At 43.5% G+C, this 22,094-nt stretch overlaps 1 protein-coding gene across 1 annotated transcript; it reads right to left on the bottom strand.

The window, feature by feature from the left end:
- Positions 1-609: 609 nt before the first annotated feature.
- On the bottom strand, positions 610-12,778 carry LOC145344879 (uncharacterized). The gene is made up of 3 exons (XM_080192149.1): positions 11,911-12,778; positions 4,774-4,826; positions 610-1,371 (listed from the first exon to the last, which is right to left on the bottom strand). Exons 1-3 carry the CDS (start codon positions 12,478-12,480, stop codon positions 1,269-1,271), a joined length of 726 nt encoding a protein of 241 aa, XP_080048275.1. The 5' UTR covers positions 12,481-12,778; the 3' UTR covers positions 610-1,268.
- Between the last annotated feature and the right edge of the window lie 9,316 nt (positions 12,779-22,094).

Consider the following 22,094-nt stretch of genomic DNA (forward strand, 5'->3'; position numbering starts at 1 on the left):
CGCAGACAAAATGATCTTCTTCAATCAGCTGCTGTCAAAGATTTATGACTTCAGGATTGTGTTTTGACCTTATTTTGCTGGAGGCTTTTGTACAATGGTTGCCTCATGTTGTGGGGAAAGGTTGAGCAGTGTACATCGAACTATTATCATCTGGGACTCTTATTCTGTGTTGCACTGGGGGAATCTCAGGCAGCAGAATCATTGCTTAACGGCTTCAGTGGTCTGTGTGATGAGAGCTCCATAGTTTATTGGCCACCAATAGTGGATTCCTGAGAATGGTTAAGTGTGCAAGGGAAACCATTATACCCAATTGGCCGACCTCTCATTGCAATGCCCAAGCAGAGTACTGGCTGACAGGGATGAAGGAATAACATAAATGCGTTGAGACAGCTTCCAGGAACATGCTCTTTGCCTCTCTGATCATATATCAGGTGCTCAGTAATGGAGGGAAAGCCTTTGTGATTGATGTGAGCAATGAGTTTGTTGAAAGAGTTCTGCAAAGAGATATGAGTGAAGTTGGTGAGGTTCTGCACTAGGGCATGAATGCCATTTGAGTAAATTCCACAGTTCTGCCTTGCTGCTTTTTGATTCCCATGGGGAATATGCTTTAATATACATGTACACTCACAAATATTACTGATATTCCTACTGTAGCCTGGAAAACCCCAGGGAGAGAAATGAAAATGTCAAAGGAAGTGATGATACTCGCTAGTGATAGGGAAACTTTGCATTTCATCACATGCTGCAGCCTTATTTCTGATTAGCTCAATTATGGCCCAAATATAAATTATTCTGAAGTAAACACTTTGGTATATTTATTGATTAAATTGCTTCTTTATCAAGTGTTATTACCACATTTTGAATCAAATATACTGCAGCATCTTCACCTAGCAACAAAGAACTTACCCTTAACATTTGAAATATCAAGCTGTTTTCGAATGTTGTTTGGTTGCGTTTTCAAATCCGAGGCACTTGCTATGATGAGATATCCCTTTCACTGGACCTGCCTCTGCCTATTACTAATTGTCAATACATCCATTAAACTTCAAAATCCAGCTTCAGGATTACAATAATTGATAATCAGCAATTGTTAATATCCAACAGTGAATGACTATTCCTCACATAAATCATTTATTATTTAAAAAGTATATACAAGACAATTATATTGCAATGAGTGTTGAGTACATTTAAAGTCATTCCTTTGCACTTTGGTAAAGTATATGGATCCTGTCGAATGGGCTATATTTAATTTCTGCCTTAATGTTTGTTTAGCTGTATTCTTTTACAATGCTGGCCATCAATTCCTCTTCAGAGTAATCATACAGAACTGGAATGGTGTTCAGAGATGTATTCTTTCCATTATTATGGTGTCTGAAAGAGAAGAGGGAAACACATTTTTAATGTACTTGCATGTATCTCCACTTACAGCACAGTGGCACAGTGGTTAACATTGCTGCCTCACAGCGCTAGAAGCCCAGGTCCGATTCCAGCCTTGGGTGAATGTATGTGTGGAGTTTGCATGTATCTGCGTGGGTTTCCACTGGGTGCTCCAGTTTCCTCCCACAGTCGAAAGATGTGTAGGTCAGGTGGATTAGCCATGCTAAATGACCTCATAGCATTCATAGATATGTAGCTTATGGGGATTAACAAGGAGGACCTGCGAAAGATGCTCACCGGAGAGTTGGTGCAGACTTGATAGGTCGAAGACCTCTGACTGCACTTGAGGGACTGTATGATGTTAATAGCCAGGGGAGTCTTTTTTCACTCATGAAATTTGAGCAGGTGCAGAAAAAGGATTAGTAATGCCACAATGGCACGGGATTTTATGTTATGGTTCAATTCGCTCATGGGTATGTTTACATGGCAATCAATGGAAATGATTCTGTCTTGTCTTTCTAGGTTGCCTTTACAAAGCCAAGAAGGATCTTAATATGATAGAATCTTGTCATAATTGTGATGGTAACTTCCAAGCTCCTCAGCACTGGATTATGTGTGTGGTTACAGGGATGCGAGGGTTATAAGAATGGAGGATGTGGTGGGGTGCGTGGTGGGCCTGGATAAGATGCTCTTCTGGAGAGTTGGTGAGACTCGAAGGGCCAAATGGACTCCTTCTGCACTATAGTGAATATATGATTCCATGGACAGAAGGGAGTATCTATGGATGAAGGCAATTGATGCGCTTTTGCTTTGACAGAATTTTACAAAAAATGGGACTACATGGAATTGGAAGTAAAGTTGTGATTTGGGCTAATAATTGGATGGGAGGTAGGAGGCAGAGAGCAGGAATGATTCACATGATGGAAACAGTGAAGTTCCTCAGATATATGTACAAGACTCTCAGCTTTCCATATAAATGAAGAAGAGAGTTTTGCATATCCAAGTTCACAAATGATGTTAGGTTGGGAATTATAATGAATGTTGTGAATGAGAGGAGGAAGCTACAGAAGGACATTGATAGTGGCGTTGTGGAGGAGCAAAGGGATTTAGATTTCCATGTACACAAATCACTAAGAATTAGTGCATGGATACAAATAGTAATCAAAAGGCTACATAAGAACATAAGAACTAAGAGCTGGAGTAGGCCATTTGGGCCCTCGAGCCCGCTCCGCTGTTGAATAAGATCGTGGCTGATCTTTTGTGACTCAGCTCCACTTACCTGCCTGCTCACCATATCCCTTAATTCCTTCACTGTTCAAAAATCTGTTGATCTTAGCCTCAAAAACATTCAAGGAGATAACCTCAACTGCTTCACTGGCCAGGGAATTACACAGATTCTCAACCCTTTGGATGAAGAAGTTCCTCCTTATCTCAAAATAACAGAATATTGGGCTTTGTCACAAGCAGATTGGAATTGTAAAGTGAGGCAGTGATGCTTCAGTTATACTGAGCCTTGGTCAGACCCCATCTGGGGTACTGCATTCAGTTTTAGGCACTGAACCTCAGGAGAGATATTTTAGCATTGGCAGGGTTAAGCAATTATTTATTTGAGATAATTAAACTGACTAAGGGTTTCACAAGGTAAGGAGGAACTATTTCCTTCAGTGGGAACATCCAAAACAAATGGGCGTAAGTTTAAAATAAGAGTTGGGTCATTTTGGAATGAAATCAAGAAGTAAGGGGGCAATGGAAATTTGGAATTCACTCTTCCCAAAAGGCTGAGGATTCTGGGTTAATTGAAATTTACAAGACTTGTCTTTATTAGGGAAGGGCATCAAGTAATATGGAACAAAGACACGTAAATTGAGTTGCGATATGCCTTCATCGTGATCTAATTAAATGGCAGAATAGGTATGCAGGGACTGAATGGCCCATTCCTACTTCAATTAAGCAAATATTTCCAAATGAGAAATATTGCTTGCTCACAAAACATGCAAACTTATTTTGATTATGAATGATACAAAATTTTATAATATGTCAAAGGATCCTTTCAGACAGCCTGGTGGCACAATGGTTAGCACTGCTGCCTCAGAGCGCCAGGGACCCAGGTTCAGTTCTGGTTTTGGGTGACTGTCTGTGTGGAGTTTGCATGTCCTCCCCGTGTCAGCGTGGATTTCCTCTGGGTGCTCCGGCTTCCTTCCACACACCAAAGATGTGCGGTTTAGGTGGATAGGCCATGCTAAATTGACCCAGGATGTTAAGGTTAGGAGGATTAACAGGGTATATACATGGAGTTATAGTGACAAGACCTGGGTAGGGTGCTCTGTCAAAGAATCAATGCAGACTCAATAGGCCGAATGGCCTGCTTCTGCACTGCAGGGATTCTATGACTCTATGGATCCCTATATTGAGCTTATTACCATGTACTCTATTAATTCTATATAATTAGAAAATTATTACAATGCTAATTACAAGAAAAGACATTAATGTATCATAATTTCTTTGTGCATAGTGCTTTCTATCTTTTGCTGGAATATGTTGTAGTCCATCTTGAAAAAATAGCGAAAGACAGCCCTCTGTGCTAAATTTCAGCCAATATGATAATGTTTGGGCAATTAATTTATTTTGGAATATTTATAATCAGTTCCGTAGCATTAATTGCAACAAAACACAGAAAAATTCCTCAATTAAGTTTTTTCCTAAACTGCTTGTTTTAAAGTATTTTATATTTTAAGATCTGTAGAGATAAGAAAAATTCATGTTGGTTAATAAGCCCATAAGAACATAAGAACTAGGAGTACGAGTAGGCCATCTGGTCTGTTCCGCCATTAAATAAAAACATGGCTGATCTTTTCATGGACTCAATTCCACTTACCCACCCGCTCACCATAACCCTTAATTCCTTTACTGTTCAAAAATGTATTTATCCTTGCCTTAAAAACATTCAATGAGGTAGTCTCAAGTGTTTCACTGAGCAGGGAATTCCACAGATTCACAACACTTAGTGTGAAGAAGTTCTTCCTCAACTCAATCCTAAATCTGCATTCCCTCATTTTGAGGCGATGCCTCCCTAGTTCTAGCTTCACCCGCCAGTGGAAACAACATCCTTGCTTTTATCTTATTGATTTCCTTCATAATTTTATATGTTTCTGTAAGATCTCCCCTCATTCTTCTGAATTCCAATGAGTATAACCCCAGTCTACTCAGTCTTTCTTCATAAGCCAACCCTATCAACTGCAGGTGTACTTGCTATTAACAGTGACAAAGGCAATTTGCAGGATATTGTGGAGAGAGACTGAACTTATGATTGAATAAGAGGCAATGGAATAAGAATTTATTTAGCAGTCCAACATCCCACATGAGTGTTACAGGCTGCAGTGTTTAAATTGGGCTTACCCATTGGTCAAGTTGTTATTTTCAATGTCCTGTGTACTGATAATGAGTAAATCCTGGAAAGTTAAAAACAATTACATACAAATTAGATGAAATTTCCAAATATACATTCAATCTACATAACATTAACTTGTACTTACAAAGCTACTTTAACATAGCTGTAGATTTTGGGGTTCTGGTTGTGTAGCTCTAATCAGTGCAGTGATAGAGTTGATTGGGATGGGTGTTGGGGGTGCCAGGGTAGTGACATGCTGTCATCCTCAGAGAAGGCAGCAAGAACGTTTCTCAGTAAGTCCGTTCTTCTGGGACTGTGCCTCAAAACTTGTGCAGCTCTGTGCAAGAACAGAGTGCAGGAGGAGAATGATGGTCCAGGAGTCACTGTCAACACTAGCCCCCAAATTTAGGACGGCTGCTGTCAGAGTTTCCATGGCAGTGTAAGAGCTGTCAGGAGGGGCTCCATGATGTGGACACCACTGCTGTATTGGTGAAACCGATGTTACTTTGCAATAAAATGTATTTTCCTCTCTGCTACTCTCATTCTCTTCAGGGTGCTGCTTCTCATTCCTGCCTTCCAGGTTTTCCTGAAAGGTAAAGTTGTTCTGCAGGCTGCACACCACATTGACACACCAGCTAGAATGTATTGCAGAACACTCCCAGTTTGATTCATTTCTACTGTGCCCTATAGTCACTCTGGTGACACAATGAACGGTCAGTGTCCTGGGAAAGCGCTCAAAGGCTTGGTTTCCACCTGGAGACTCACGCTTGTAGTGTGGAGTATCTTAAAATAAAGGCATTGCGAAAGCTGTCCAGAAAAAAGATTGTCCAGAAAAACACTGCATTTCCTGATGCCGACTTAAAGCATATTTCGCATTGCAATGACTGATGCATATTCAGTTTACCACATTATCTGACTCTGTCACCACCTTCCAATGACTGGGCTGCCACCCCTGACAGTACCGCTGGTCTGGTGTGTGGTTCTGGGTGCCACCGGGATAGGGGAAAGTTACGGCTGAGGCTGGAGCTGGGCAGTGGGCTCTGCCTGGAGGTGGAAAGCCCCGGCTGGAGGCCTAGGGTCGGGAATGCCTGGGGTCTATCTGACTGCTATTCCCTCCCTCCGTACTAATGGCCGGGAACAGCTGGGTTGAGTGTGAGGGGTTCTAGGGTGAGGGAGTTCCAGGTCACCTGTGGTCAAATTCCCTGTGGTCAGAATCTGAGCTGCTGTTTTTCAGCCCACCCGTATTGAAGCAGTGAATATTATTTAAAGGCTTATTTGGTAAATAGTAAGTGAAATAAATGGAGGAAGTTTATGAATAGAGAGTAAGGATAATATACAGTATATTAAACTTCGTTCACTTGTGCTGCGTTGATGCTTGAGCTGTTTTCTTGACAGATTTTGTCACTGTTTTCCATTCTTGGTGCAGTGCCAAGTCTACTTCAGTTAGAAAATGGATTGAATCTGCATTGTTAACAATATTCTGAACCACATGCTAGCCAGCTGAGCTAACCGTCATTGTGTGTGGGTTATATCATTCATAAAGGAACCAAATCTGAGTATGGGCGCCCTCTGCAGTTGTGAGAGAGTGAATCCTTTCCCCCGCAGGTCACTAACTAAGGCTTTGGACACTTGTGTGCTATCTTGGAGCTTTAAGTGTTGGATAATCCGATCACTTGAGAAAAGTGTATTAACAGCAAAACGCTGCTGATGCTGGAAATCTGAAAGAAAAACAGAAAATTGCTGGAAAGACTCAGCAGGTCTGGCATCATCTAATCTTTTAGCGCGGCGGGCTGGGAGAATCGCGTAATTAAAGCTGGAATCTGTAACCAAAAGGGAAAAAGCTGGAAAATCTCAGCAGGTCTAGCAGCATCTGTAAGGAGAGAAAAGAGCTGATGTGACTCTTTGTCAAAGGAGAACTGCGTAACAGGGATTCGCGAGATTCGCACGGATTCCCAATGTGTGCATTTCCCAGTGCCAGATATCTGCGCACTTGGGACCATGCTGCAAATGGCAGGAACAGCAGGTAAGCCTTTAAATCTATTTTTAGTTTTATTTAAATGTGATTATCAGGCCTGGGGCTAAAGTCCCAAGCCTCACGAGCATCTCTCACCTCGCCAGTACAATTTCACTTGGGTTCAGACTAGCTCCCCACTTTTGGGGAACTATCAGCCCGATCCCTTGGAGTGAAGGGGAGGCAATCGGGGCCCCCCAGGGATCGGGTGGCAGGGAGGTGGTGCCCCCTGGGCATGGCACCCTGGGCAAAGAACAACACAGCACAGGAAACAGGCCCTTCAGCCCAACGAGCCCACGCTGCCAACCTGTGCCCCCAGCACTGCCAAGTGGCAAGTATCTTGGCACTGCCCATTGGGTATGGGGTAGTGCCAATGGGATGGGGCCTAGGGGCAGTGCCAATGAGGTAGGGCCAGCTAGGGTGGGACCTTGGGAGGTGATTGGTGAGGTGGGAGGTCCCGCTGCCACTTGCACTGAGGTCAACTGGGGCTAGAGGGAGGCCAGCGATCAGGGCGGGCTAGGGGGGTGTAGTCTGCTGAGGGGGTCTGTCTCCCATTGGGGGGAATCTGCCGGGGAGGGGGAATCGTCACTGCTGAGGGTGGGGGGAGGGCGTTGGTACTGGAGATTGGGGCACTCCTGGATGGGGGGGGTGGGAGGTTGGGGCTGGCCCGGGAATGCTTAGGCGGGCTACGATTGGGCATGGGTTTGTTGGGAGGGGCAGCACTGTGTGGGTCCTGGGCTGGCCAGTGATTGAGCTAGCCAACAAACTGCAGGCTGACAGTTTGGGACCCCACTCCTGAGCTTCACGATTGTGACGTCTGCAGGGCACAGAGTGTGGGATACTCTAGTGTGAACTCCCACTGAAAAAAATAATCATGACTTACATCAGTTTTCCCGCAAATTCAGCACTTAGAATTTTTCGGAGAGGATCGCCTCCACAACGTTAACTTGTTGAATCTCTCTGACTCTTCTGAAGAATAATTTTTTTTATCAGTGTCAAAAGTAGGCTTACATTAATATGTTCTCCATCCATAGATGCTGCCAGGCCTGGTGGCTTTTCCCAGGATTTTCTGTTTCTAAACTGAAAATTGCAGTGTCCTGTCATGCTGGTGTTGGTAATCCAAGGGGAAGGACTGGCTTGCTCCAGAATGAAGAAGCTTTACATCCCCAGTGTTAACCTGGAAGATGATCATATTGTAAATAACTAAGGAGCTTGTGGTATTGACAACCACTGACTGTGCTGTAGAGGAATTGAGCTGTGGGTTGGGCTGAAGTACGTGGAATAACTGGGAAGCACAGGCTTTGCCAGCACCAAGTAAACGCATAAACGCTTTGGTCTATTTACTCTAGCATGGTTTAATGATGGCCGGACATCATGCACCTTCTAAGGTGTTCGACCAACCTGTTCTCCCTCCAACAAAAAATGGGATATTGGACACATTTCCAATGTGCCCCCTTGCACCCTTCATAGAATATGGTTCAGAGTAGAAGTGGAGCCCCATAACATAAGGCACAAGAGTAGATGACAAAACGATAGTCTACCATAGAAAAACCTTTGGAGGTTTTTATGAAACTTCACCTGCTGTGTCCTTTGCATGTACTTTTGTCTTTTCTGTAGCACCCAGTCAGATGGGCAGCTATTTATAAATGAGCATAATTTGCATCCAACATTCATACGGCAATGACAAAAAATGCCGTGATATCATTACCTCCTCACTGAAATACATACTCTCCCCAGACAAACTCATTGAAATACATACCCTCCCCAGACAAACTCATTGAAATATATACTCTTCTCAGACAGACTCACTTAAATACATATTCTCCCTGGATAGACTCTCTACCACCTTCTTCTGTCAGGAAAAAGATTAAAAAAAAGTCTGAGATGACGTACCAACTGAGTGAAGAACAGCTTCTTCCCTATTGCCATCAGTCTTTTGAATGGACCTACTATATATCAGTTTAATCTTTCGCTGCACCCTAGCTATGGCTGTAACACTATATTCTGCACCCGTTCCTTTCCTTCTCTCCTATGTACTCCATGAACAGTATGTTTTGTCTGTATAGAATGAGAAACAATACTTTTCACTATATCCCAATACATGTGACTATGATAAATTAAATCAAAATATGTTTGCCCATTTGACGGCAGATGGTGGAAAATGGATGACTGAGAGTGTGATTATATGAGCACAACAGGAGCCCATCCAGCACAGAGATCCTGTGCTGCCATTCAATGACAATTCACAGCAAGCTCCAAAAGAAAAAAGAAATGCTTACATTTATCAAGTCCATTACACTTGTACTGCCAAAGGATTATCAAAGTGTTGATAGAAGAGTTTTGCTGTAGTGAATGTTAAGTGAAAGGCAGCCAGTAAAGTTTGGACCCTCAGGGAGCGCTTTACTGGCAGCGGCCAGTTTTTGGTGAGTCAGCTGACCCTCCCAAAGAACCCCTTGCCAGTGAACATCATGTACTTCCAGAACATAAGAACATAAGAAATAGGAGCAGGAGTAGGCCATCTAGCCCTTCGAGCCTGCCCCGCCATTCAATAAGATCATGGCTGATCTGTCGTGGCTCAGTTCCACATTCCCGCCCTCTCCCCATAACCCTTAATCCCCTCTCTTATCAAAAACCCATCAACCCGCGTCTTAAAAATATTTAGCGAGGTAGCCTCCACCACTTCAACGGGCAGAGAATTCCAGAGATTCACCACCCTTTGAGTGAAGAAGTTCTTCCTCAACTCCTTTCTAAACCGCCCCCCCTTTATCTTGAGGCTGTGCCCCCTAGTCCTACTGTCCTTTCTGAGCGGGAAGAGTCTCTCCACCTCTATCGTATCCATCCCATTCATCATCTTATACATCTCAATGAGATCTCCCCTCATTCTTCTAAACTCTAACGAGTACAAGTCTAGTTTATTCAGCCTGTCCTCATAGCTCAACCCCCTCAACTCCGGCATCAGCCTAGTGAACCTCCTCTGCACTCCCTCCAAGGCCAAAATATCCTTGCGTAAGTACAGCACCCAAAACTGCACACAGTACTCCAGCTGCGGCCTCACCAATGCCCTATACAGCCGCAGCAAGACTTCCCTACTTTTATATTCAATCCCTCTCACTATGAAGGCCAGCATCCCATTCGCCTTCCTGACCACCTGCTGCACCTGCAAGCTGGGTTTTTGCGACTCATGCACAAGGACCCCGAGGTCCCTCTGCACCGTCGCCTGCTGCAGTTTTTCTCCACATAAGTAATAATCCTTCCTACCATTATTCCTATCAAAGTGGACCACCTCACACTTGCCAACGTTAAATTCCATTTGCCAGTTCCTGGCCCATTCGCCTAGCCTATCTAGATCCTTCTAGGTCCTTAAACAAAAAAGCGAGCCTACTCTCCACCGCCAGCACAGTCACTCCCCTCCCTTTGACCATACTGCCTGGTCTGCTGATACAGTTTGATCTTTGTTATGCCCGCAGCAGCCGGGTGTGATGAAATTTGCTTTCTGGTCTTTCCTGAAGCATGGTACACTGGGGAGACCATGCAGACGCTACGACAACGGATGAATGAACACCACTTGATAATCACCAGGCAAGAGTGTTCTCTTCCTGTCGGCGAACACTTCAGCGGTCACGGGCATTCGAACTCTGATCTTCGGGTAAGCATTCTCCAAGGCGGCCTTCACAACGCACAACAGCGCAGAGTCACTGAGCAGAGACTGATAGCCAAATTCCGCACACATGAGGACGGTCTCAACTGGGATCTTGGGTTCATGTCACAGTATCTGTAACCCCTACGACTTGATGTGGGTATGCCGGCGTTGGACTGGCGTAAACACAGTAAAAAGTCTGACAACACCAGGTTTTAGTCCAACCTATTTATTTGATAATATACTCGCAAGCTTTCGGGGTTAGCCCCTTCGTCAGGTGAATGGAGAGTTCTGGCCTCAGATATATGCTCTGTCTGAGGCCAGAACTCTCCATTCACCTGACGAAGGGGCTAACCCCAAAAGCTTGCGAGTATATTATCAAATAAATAGGTTGGACTAAAACCTGGTGTTGTCAGACTTTTTACTGTGTTTACCCCTATGACTTACCATGGCTTGCAAAATCTCACTTACTGTCCGGTCTGGAGACAATACACATCTCTTTAACCTACGCTTAATGCTGTCTCCACTCACATTGTCTGCACCTTTAAGACTTGATTAGCTGTAAAAAGTCACATTCTAATCAGTATTCTGTAAACTGACTGTGTGCCTTTATATGCCCCATTTGTGACCAGAATTTCCCATTCACCTGACAAAGAATCAGAGGCCCAAAAGCTAGTGGCTTTTGCTACCAAATAAACCTGTTGGACTTTAACCTGGTGTTGTGAGACTTTTTTTTCACTGTGTTTAGGCTCAATAACAGTCACTCGGTAGGATTGCAATGAAGCTTCCGCAGATTCTTAACGGAAGAATATCCCAGGGCGGAGTAATGTGCGAATTCACCGCCCAGTATATAAACCCGCTATCGAATACACTAAACTCAATAGTTTCAGAAGGGAAAGTAAACAAAAGCACACAAGGAAGGATGGCAGGGAAAACATGACAAGGTGCTGAAGGCTGTTAATGACTTAACCCATTCCTGACCAGGTCGGTGACTTATTGACGTAAAATCAGAAATCTTCAAAATTTGAGTGGACATTTAGAGTTTGTAATACACCCTCTCCAGCCCCATTCTCCAGGTTACTGATGCTGAGATATGACAAATTAAATCTCAGTTTGCCGAACACATAGAAGGGGACAATTCTCGACATTTCATTGCTACAGTATACTCCAGCTGTACTCTGAGTTAATTTTCAATTTAATTAATTTTTAATTGCACCGTAGAATTTGATTTTGAGCAGATCACGGATTCAGATATTTTAACATATTGAAATCCTTGTAAACAATGAAATTATTCATGTCCTAACGGCTGAATTACACCCCACCACCACCACTATCACTTTAATTAAATGTGTTCTACCGTCTGTCCCCACTAAATGATCTTTAAAGGAAATTGTGCAGCAGGCAAATCACTGAGTTTACTTCTTTTAAAGTTACTGATTTGGTTGAAATGTTTCTACCCAGTTTTCAGGTTGTGTGAATAACAGAATGTAAACTCACAGGTGTTGGGTTCGCCTGCTTGCTGTGGTTGATGTTAAGTTTGGAGTTACTCAGTGCTTGGTTTGGAGCTGTCAGTTCTCCCTCTCCCCGTTCACTGGCCGGAACTTTCAGGGAGCCCAGCAGCGGCTGGCATGGCTTGCGGCTGGCGACCTTGGCGCCCAGGAGCTGGGCAGGAGTGGTGTTGAAGGCGGTTTCGCTGCAGGGGCACAGGGGCTGACTGGACCTGTCAGTGGTGTTGGGTGGCTGGAGGCAGCCGGACTCGGCTGTACAGCCTGAGTGGAGGCAGCAGTCCTGGCTCTCCGCCAGTGCCTTGTCCAGCTCCTGGTCGATACTGCCATCCTCAGCAGCAGACTGCCAGCTGTTCTCACTCCTGGTCCCGGGCCGATGCTGCCAATTTTCACCCTCTTTGCTCTGGGTCGTTGCTGGTCTCTGTTGTCCTCCGCCACTTTCCTCCTCTTGCCCTGCTGGCTGTGTGTCTCCCCGGCTCTCTGTGGCACTCTCCTTTCTGCCCTGGCTTGCCTCCGGCTCTCCCACTGAAATCTTCCTCCACTTACTGCCGCCTCCACCCATTGCTGTCCCCCCTTATCCCAGGGCGGCTCTTCGCTTTCTGGACCACCCCGGCCAATGACTCAGTCCTTCTCTGGCTGCCTTCTAACTGGGGGCTGGGACAGAGGGGTCGGGGAGGGAAGGAGGGAAAGAAGTCGGTTGGGGTGGGATGGGGAGGGGGTGGGGGCTGGTTGGAGAAGGGAGTGGGGTTGGTTTAGCCGCTGTCTGGATAAGTATTGAACCTCACCCAGTCCAACCCCGGGGCGGGACGGGACAGACCAGCCCAACCCCTGGGTTAAAATCTTCTCCCTGCTTACAGGGCACCTGTTCAGAGTAGGGGGAGGCGGGGAGGGGGGGGGGGGGTGACTTGCTTTCTCTTCTGGTTTGATAGGTTATGAGATGGATGGTAAATGCAGTGCTCCATGTGGGACTGGGAGGGCTAGCTCCACGGGTTGTCTGGACATCTGTTTGCCCCTGGTGTTGTGAGACTTCTTACTGTGTTTGCCCCTCACTCCTACAGCTCGATTTCACCCTCGCCTATTTCTCTCCCAAGAAGTTTCCGGATGCCCGGTGCCTCCCGAGAATCAGGAATAGAGTTAACACGACAGCTCCAGCTCTGGCCCAAAGGTGATGTTTAATAGTTCCCTAACCTGGCTGGATGAACACCGTGGATCTACATTTTCCCCAGTCCCGACCTCTTACTTCCCACCAAGATCCCAGACCCACTGCGAATTCCCATTTCAGGATTTGAAATTCAGAAAACTGAAACTAATTTTGAGGCTATCTAACCAATTGTAAGGCTTTCCATTCTGAGAGCTCCAGCCCTAAGCAAAGGGGACATCAGTCCATTTGGTAGCGGCGGGTTAAGCTCCAAGTTTTATACTTTAAAGTAAGTTTCTTACATCAAACCGAGTTCATGTTAAGTTTTCTCCCGCAGTGTTGCTCACAGTAAGTTAACACGGTGATCAATAATGAGTTGAGGGGTGGTCAAAGTTAAAGCTTTATTAGGGTTCACATCCCCTGTCAGATCCGATGATTCCCCACCCCCTCCCCCTCCCCCCCGCCACACACCGGAGTGTAAAGTTTCCCCTCGTTTCTCCACGCACTGGCTTCTTCATTTTAATCAGCTTCTTGGAGATGTGCTTGTCCCTCTCTCTCAAATTGCTCTGCTGGTTCCTTCAACAACAGTTGGCATGTACTTAGTTCACCAACAATTTAATCCGAATTCTCATTTTAACTGGTGCTGTCGAGCCCAAAGGTTGCTGTGAAAATAACCGGTTAAAAGCGGCTTTCAGAGGTAGGTGGCTGAGCAGAGCTACACTTTAAATAGACTTCTGCTCAAAACTAAATCGCAGTGTGGGCAAAAACTTTATTTTCATAACAGTTTCGAAGTTTTGGCACAGTGACTCATTTATCCTAATCATACCAATCTTCACTACTCATGGCAAAAAGGAAAGAACTTGTTTGTCCCAGTGGCTGTCCTCCTACCTGTCTCCCATTGCAATCTTCCACTCACCTCTTCCTGTTTATCTTCTACTTTTTCTGCCTCTCATCCTCTCTGTCCACTTGGCTTTACTTTTCACGCCCTTAGTCAATTCTCCCGGTGGTCTGACTAGAATTAATCCCTCAAACTGCGCAAAGAAAAACACATTATCTTGTCATTTATCTCATTGCTGGGAATGGAAGTTTGCTCTGGACAAATTGGTTGCCTTTTCCTCACGTTGCAACAATGACTTACACTTCAAAATTGTCTTTAAGATGCTTAGTTTACCAATAATTTAATCCGAATTCACATTTTAACTCGTGCCGTTGTGAAATGCTTTGAGATGTCCTGAGGTTATGAAAACCATTCATGTTCCTTTGTTCATTTACTCATAGAATCATAAAATCTCTACAGTCCAGAAGGAGGTCATTTGGCCCATTGAGCCTGCAGCGGCAACAATCCAACCAGACCCTATCCCGTAACCCCACATCTTTACCCTAAGGGGCAATTTAGCATGGCCAATCCAACTAACCCGCACATTTTTGGAGATTATTATTTATTCTTTCACTCTTTCATTCTAAATGTCTTTTAATTGATTCGCATTCAGCTACTATCCAGTTTACTTCGCTGGCTGGACAGCTGGTTAGTGATGGAGAACAACTGGAGTTATTCATGAAGACTCACATTCTCAGCCTTGTCTTTTACCTGGGGTGCAGTGATCCTCGGGTTAAATCAGCATCAGTCAGCTCCCCCTGTGGTCATCTGGGACTATGGTGACTTCACCTTCGTTTATCATGCTCTCCTTTGACTCCATATGGAATATGAAATTGGAATTTTATGGTCCCGCTAGTGGGTTTGAAGGTGAAGAGGGGGATTGGAAAATTACGTTCTCACACCTACACATCAAGACAGCTCGATGGCACAGTGCTTAGCACTGCTGCCTCACAGTGCCAGAGATCTGGGTTCAATTTCCGGCTTGGGTCACTGTCTGTGCAGAGCCTGCACGTTCTTTCCGTGTTTGCGTGGGTTTCCTTCGGTTTCTTCCCACAGTCTGAAGGACATGCTGGTTAGGTACATTAGCCATGCTAAATTTTCCCTCAGTGTACCCAAACAGGTGCAGGAATGTGGCGACTAGGGTATTTTCACAATAACTTCATTGCAGTGTTAATGGAAGCCTACTTGTGACACTAATAACGAAACTTTAAACTACCTGCTCCTGACCTGTATCCTATTAATCCGACCAATGGCCAGATGAACGACACCAGCGTCTCTAATGTATCCCTGTTACAGAAATCTCATTGTCATAAACATTTTCTGTGCCATCTCTAAGTCTTCAAGTCCCTCCTACAAGCAGTGCCCACAAATGGGCATAATACTCCAATAAAGACCAAACTAATGTTTTGCAAATGTTTATCAGAACCGCATTATTTTTGTATTCTATGCCTGAGGTAGATTTGCAAATGAGTGTTCTAAGTGTAGAGTTTCATATATTAGGAATGGACATCAGAAATCTAATGTGGAAGTCAACATATCTTGCATGTTTTTTTCTCATCCATAAACTTTACGATCTAAGGACTTTGCTGAGTTTCCTATCGTGCTTCGACCAGCATTCTATTAAATGATTCTATCAGGGTTAATGGCAGCCAGATTTATAATTGGAATAGCATATTATCTAATGGTGTAAAATGTTTTGTTTTTAATTTTATCAGACAAGTTTCAGAATATACTTTTCAAAGTGTTTGATTTTTAGCTCAGACAGATAACACAAGGTAGAGACTGACAGTGTCTTCCCTGATCCTAGTTTTCATTTGCTTTGCTCTTTCCTACAAATTTCTTGAAATTTGAACGTTTCTCAGTGTTTTGTTGATAATTATAAATGGAGGACTTTGTAATTAATGCCAATTATTTTGGCCACAGATCTTTCTGTTTCTCACACTCTCTGGTATCCGCCACCTCCAATGTCAAGATCCTAAACTATCATGAGGTTGGGGAGCTTGTGAGTATTTATTTAGATCTGATCCATAGGCGTTTAATGGGAGTTGTACTTTTCACCCTGCTCTTGTGTAATCACTATGGGCAAAGTGCACACACAGGGGTAACAAATGTTTCATGACAAGCAGTGGGAAGGGACTACTAGAGAATTTTGTAGACAAGTATGTGAAAAATAATGAATCATGGGATTTCAGCTCCCACAATGCAGTTACAAAATCCAGGGGGTACTTTAATAAACTTGCAAATCATTTACCAATTATTAATTTAGAGCTCCAATGGGTCGGGTTCCTACCTTTTCCGCACTCCCTGCCGCCCACCCCCCTCCCCAAGTGCCCACCACTTTCAGCTTTTAAACAACTCATGCCAGTTCCAGAAAATGCTGGGAAAACTCCGCAGATCTGGCAGCATCTGTAGAGAGAGAAATATAGTTAACTTTTCGATTCCAATATGACTTCTTCAGAGTCTCACGGACTCCAAACGTTAACTGTGTTTTTATTTCAGATTTCCAGCATCCTCAGTGTTTTGCTTTTATTTCATGCCAGCTCGTTCGCGATGACTTTTTTTGTGTTGATGAGAAGGGAAGTTGGGATTTGTGATGGGGTTGGAGGGACGTGTTTATGCGGCCCTTCAGTGCCAATCTCAAGGCTGTCAGTAGGGTCCGTTACCTCGCCAAGCTTGAAGCATAAAGAATGATCTTTTCAAAAAGAAATAAAATGCCTGCATGTAAAGCAAGTTCGAATCCCCCTGTGGAAGGTAGACCACAGATGTTATAATGGGAAGATGGTTTGTGGTATGAATTTCCAATCCAGACACAGAGCGACATGCATTGGAAGCAGATATTTAATTTTGTATAATCTACCTTGAGAAAGAATAGCAAAAGTCACATATCATAACCATGTATTATATAAAGGTAGATAAACAATATTACGAATAGATTTACACGATTTGTACCTTTCACTATCATTAACATGTTTTTTTTATGAACTGGGACTCAGTCTTGTGAGGTATTGGTTCAGCAAGTTTGCTACAGTGCTGTGGTTGGATGAATTGCGTCACTTTGAATAGCAATATTTCGGGAAACTTCATGTCCTCCAATCCAGGTCCAGGTCTATTGTATCTGTAGGTAACGCCACAAGAGATCTATTAGTTTTGAATCAATTTGCCGGCGAAAGCTAAACGTAGCTGCCTATAAATCAATGTCAGCGCGCTCGATGCCCATACTTCAGAATGGATCCGTCGAGTGATCAAATTGCTCACTGGGATTCATTTTCTGAAGAACGACCACGATTCTATGTTATTTTATATATCCACAGTTGTCAGGAAATTACAAGCATATATTCTCCTTCAATGATAATCAGAAACCATCGTTCCAACACCTTTTAGCCCGAGAAATCTCAGCCAGTAACATTTGTGGAGATGTTCAGCACAAGTGCTCACTTTTAGTGACCTGATTTAAATGGCGTTTTGTAATTGTTGCTTAGGATCCCGATGGTAAATGATTGAATTTTCTCTTTGTGAAGAGTTGTACATTCCTTCATGGGACGAAGGGCATCCCAGAGATCACTGACAAAGCCATTCATTCAGTATGTTTTTACAACGCTAAGGCAACAGAACGGGTAGATAAATTCCACCCCCGCTTCATCTTTTCATGTTAGTTCGAGTCGGACGTCAGTAGATTGGTATGTTTACTGACAATCTGAACCTTTCCGATGGAAATGGCCAGAGAGTGACACAGTCCAATCTGCACTGGTTTCTCTTGCCTGTGGCATGTTCCCTCCGTTATTTTCATAGGTAGCGACTGAAGGTCAGCCTGCGCAAACTTCCCGACCCGCTGCCAATGAGATCCTCATGGCCAGCAGTTCTTTAGGAGCGATAGTAGGGGATTATTAATAAACAAGGGTTGGACTATGAGCTAGTCCCGAATTTTGACAGGGCGGCAGAGGAAGTTTTTAATATTTATACCTAGTTGGGTAGCTAAAAGGATTATGGCAACTTTGCGCGAGATTTGCAGAGAGATTCCTTGAAATAAACAGGAACACGCAAAATTGAAATTGAATAGAACCAAGGTAGACTGCATCATAACCTTTTCCGCTAGCCTCAATGGGGTGGTTGAAACGAGGTCTCCTGAACCAGAGGGAACCTGGCTAGAGTAGTAGAACTCACAGGTTGGGATTCGCTGCAGATCCAGCTTAGTGGAACAACAGTGGATCAGGTGAGGGTATACTGACCTGTGTAGGGCCATTAGTAGTACCATGTCAGGTGAGGGTATACTGACCTGTGTAGGGCCATTAGTAGTACCATGTGGGGGACCGGGCCTGATCCTCAAAGACAGTTTTTGCTTCAGTTCCTTTCTCAAGAGGGCTAATAGGTAACCTTGTGTCATGTTTTCAGGGGCAACTCAGGATTTCCCCATATTGTGCAGTCTTTTCTTCTGGACTCCTTCCTATCCCTCCCAGTATCCCCCCTCCCTCCCCACTAGTTGAACAAATCTTGCTCCAGATCCACAGACTCATCTGCTGTGCATTTCAGCATTTTCTGGTTTAATTTTATGATTCACACTGCAGTGGTTATAAGTTGTTTATTAATCTGAAATCTTGGAGTAACCACTATGGGTTCCACAAGTAGCTGCAATTGTGACCAGGAAAAATATGTTAATGATCAGCCCTGTGTTAACTGAAGTGTAAAATCAGTTTCTGTTTATTTGGTCCCTCCAGGAGATTTCTTGGTTTGAGGTAAAGCTCTAATGATTCTTTTGAATATTCAAGCAGGAACATACATCTGAGTATATGGTCCAAGAATGTTGGTACAGATTAGAGAAATGATTACTATGTTCATGATGTGCAACCAAGGTCTTGAATCCGTAACACAAAAAACAAACATTGTTCATGCAGATTTTGTCTAATTCCTATCATTATTTTTCTTTGCTACTCTTTTAACAAATTCTGTCTTCTATCCAGAAGGCATTCAGATGGGACAGATTTTGACTTTCTGCAACAGCCTGTTTTACATCCCTGCTGATTTGCCATCGCCCATTTAACACTTGCTGACATAGTCAAGACCTACTCCAATGAGTCAGTTAGTAACTTCCAGGTATGGTTAAATAATAAAGACAAACTATACAGAATAACAATATACACTAACACGCAGAACAGACTTCCTCATAGTCTGTTATTTATAAAACTTGTAGGATTTGCATGCTGAATCTTCAGCATATTTTGGGATCGTTTTCCCATAAATTATGGTGATGGGGGTTTCTCCAATCTCCTAATGTGACTTTGTCAGAAGGCCAGCTGAAGCATTTTAGTGTTGTTTTGCCAAAGTTTCTGCCAAGGGCCCATCAGATGCTCCGATGAATCCAGATCAAAATGGCTGACACTTGTGTCAAAGCCATTTCCATTCCTTATATAAGAACAATATGGTGCTGGCTGTATAATTTGGGTCTTCAGATTCTGTATCAATTTAAATGAGTACAAATCTTAATTACATTTGGCAAAAGAGGCTAAAAAAATTGAGGGGTTGTGGTGCTTTATAAATTCCAAAAATCCTTTTATTTATTTTGTACTCTTCCAAAGCTATATAGAATCCCTACAGTGCAGAAGGAAGTCATTCAGTCTATCGAACCTGCATTAATTCTTCAACAGAGCATCCTACCCAGGCCCTATCCCCATAACCCCACACATTTACCTTGCTAATCCCATAATCCACACAAAGGGGCAATTTAGCATGGCCGTTTCATCTAACCTGCACATCTTTGGGTTTGATTTTTACAATAATCTATTATGATTCATGGTTTCTGCCACAGTATGGACTCCTTGCTCATGTTTACTAAATCAAACAGATTCCATCGACACGTCAGTGCTTCCCATAGAGTGAAACCTTACCTCAATGTATTACTCATAGTATGGGAAATAGTGGGCTATCAGATGAGCAAGTTACTTTTCACTGTGAACTCATCACTGCACAGTGTGTAGAATTCCATGTTATTTACTTCACTCGGGAGATGGATGATTTCAATGATGTAAAAACTTTTTATAACATGTTAATTCAATGTTTGAGATGTATTGTACTTATATAGCAGCTTTAATGTAATGAAACATCCTCAGAAACATTACAAAACAAAGTATGAAACTAAGCCACATAAGGAGATGCTTTGTTTTCTTCCTTATTTCATGGGTATCACTGATAAGACCAGCATTTGTTGCCCATCTCTAATTTCCCTTGAATTGAAGGCTTTTTATGCTATTTCAGAGGGCATTAAAGAGTCAATCACATCACTGTAGACCTGGAGACACATGTGGACTAGACTGGGTAAGGATGGCAGATTCCTTCCCCAAAGGACATTGGATTTGATTTGATTTATTATTGTCACATGTACTAACATACAATGAAAAGTATTGTTTCTTGCACGCTATATAGACAAAGCATACCTTTCACAGAGAAGGAAACGAGACAGTGCAGAGTGTAGTGAGGCTAGCTTTATATTGTGAAGTATAAATATGAATGTAGCCTAGTCCATCACACAACCTCTGATCCATTGACTCCATCTACACTGGGGTGGCATGGTAGCACAGTGGCTAACATTGCTGCCTCACAGCGCCAGGGACCTGGGTTCAATTCCTGGCTTGGGTCACTGTCTGTGCAGAGTCTGCGAGTTCTCCCTGTGTCTGCATGGGTTTCCTCTGGGTGTTTCAGTTTCCTCCCACAGTCTGAAAGATGTGTTGGTTAGGTGGATTGGCCATGTTAAATTCTCCATCAGTGTACCTGAACAGATGCTGAATTGTGGCGACTAGGGAGTTTTCACAGTAACTTCATTGCAGTGTTAATGTAAGCCAACTTGGGACACTAATAAATAAGCTTTAAACTTAAACTTCCTGCCATCTCAGAAAAGCAGTAATCAAAGACCCTAAGCATACACTCTTCCACCTTCTTCCATTGGGAAAAAAGTGCAAAGTCTGAGGTCACTCAAGAACAGCTTCTTCCCTGCTGTCATCAGACTTTTGAATAGACCTATTATGTATTAAATTGATCTTTCTCTTCTTCCTATCTGTAACTGCAACACTATATTCTCCACCTTCTCATTTCCTTCTCCCCTATATACTCTGTGAATGGTATGCTTTCTCTGTATAGCTGATAAGAAACAATACTTTCCACTGTATGCTAATATATGTGACAATAATAAATCAGACCAAAATATTCCAGATTTACTAATTGAATATGCCATAGTGGATGCAAACCCACATCCCCATTAACCTGACCCTCTGGATTACTAATCCAGCAACAATACCTCTACACTACCTCCATTCAATCAAAATGTGGCCAGAAAGATAGGATTTCTGAAAGGAGAAAAGTGAGGTGGAGAGACAGAGAAGTGTAGGGAGGATATTCCAGAGCTTGAGGCCTAGGCAACTGAAGGCATGGATACTATGATGATTGTGGTGATTATCCTACAGCCAACTAGAGCAAGGGTCTTGGTTAACAGTCCCTTTAAGGGCAACACAGCAGAAGCAGGTCACCTGGCTTGAGGGACCAATTGGGACTGAGGATGGGTAATCACCCCAGGGATTTCAATCCTCTGTTAGGCAATAGACATCCAGAAGACATGTAGGGATTGGGACAGCTTATGGGCTGCTTCAGGACAGCGAGGGAGACTGCAGCCTCTGTACAGTTTTCCTAATTAACAAATAAACTATATTCCTGACAATATCTGTGAACATGCATTATTACACGATACCATGGATGGAGCTATTAAAATCAGGGATATTCAAAAATCCAGAATTAGATAGCACAGTTGGACAAAGAACAGTACAGCACAGGAACAGGCCTTTCGGCCCACCAAGCCTGTGCCGACACATGACACCTTCCTAAACCAAAGACTTTTTGCCACTATGTGGTCCATATCCCTCTATTTCCTACCTAATTATGTATCTGTCAAGCTGCCTCTTAAACGTTGCTATTGTGTCTGCTTCTACCACCTCCTCAGGCAGCACACTGCAGGCACTTACCACCCTCTGTGTAAGAAAGGGTTATGGGTTCAGAAAAGATTACAGAGATAGGGAGGGGAAAAATCATGGAAGCGTTTGAAAACAAGGATGATAATTTTAAAATCAAAACATTACTTGACCAGGGGCTAAAATGTAGTTCAGTGAGCACAAAGGTAATAGGG

Source organism: Carcharhinus amblyrhynchos, chromosome 7 (genome assembly GCF_965287045.1).
Source record: "Carcharhinus amblyrhynchos chromosome 7, sCarAmb.v2.hapA, whole genome shotgun sequence".
Lineage (NCBI taxonomy): Eukaryota > Metazoa > Chordata > Chondrichthyes > Carcharhiniformes > Carcharhinidae > Carcharhinus > Carcharhinus amblyrhynchos.

Bases quoted from the DNA above. Each gene is read 5' to 3' on its own strand.
- LOC145344879 (XM_080192149.1), bottom strand. From the start codon at position 12,480: ATGGGTGGAGGCGGCAGTAAGTGGAGGAAGATTTCAGTGGGAGAGCCG. The intron at 4,827-11,910 runs GTGAGTTTACAT...TTAACTTTCCAG, and splicing joins AGCAGGCGAACCCAACACCT to GATTTACTCATTATCAGTAC. The intron at 1,372-4,773 runs GTAAGCCCAATT...CTTCTCTTTCAG, and splicing joins AATAACAACTTGACCAATGG to ACACCATAATAATGGAAAGA.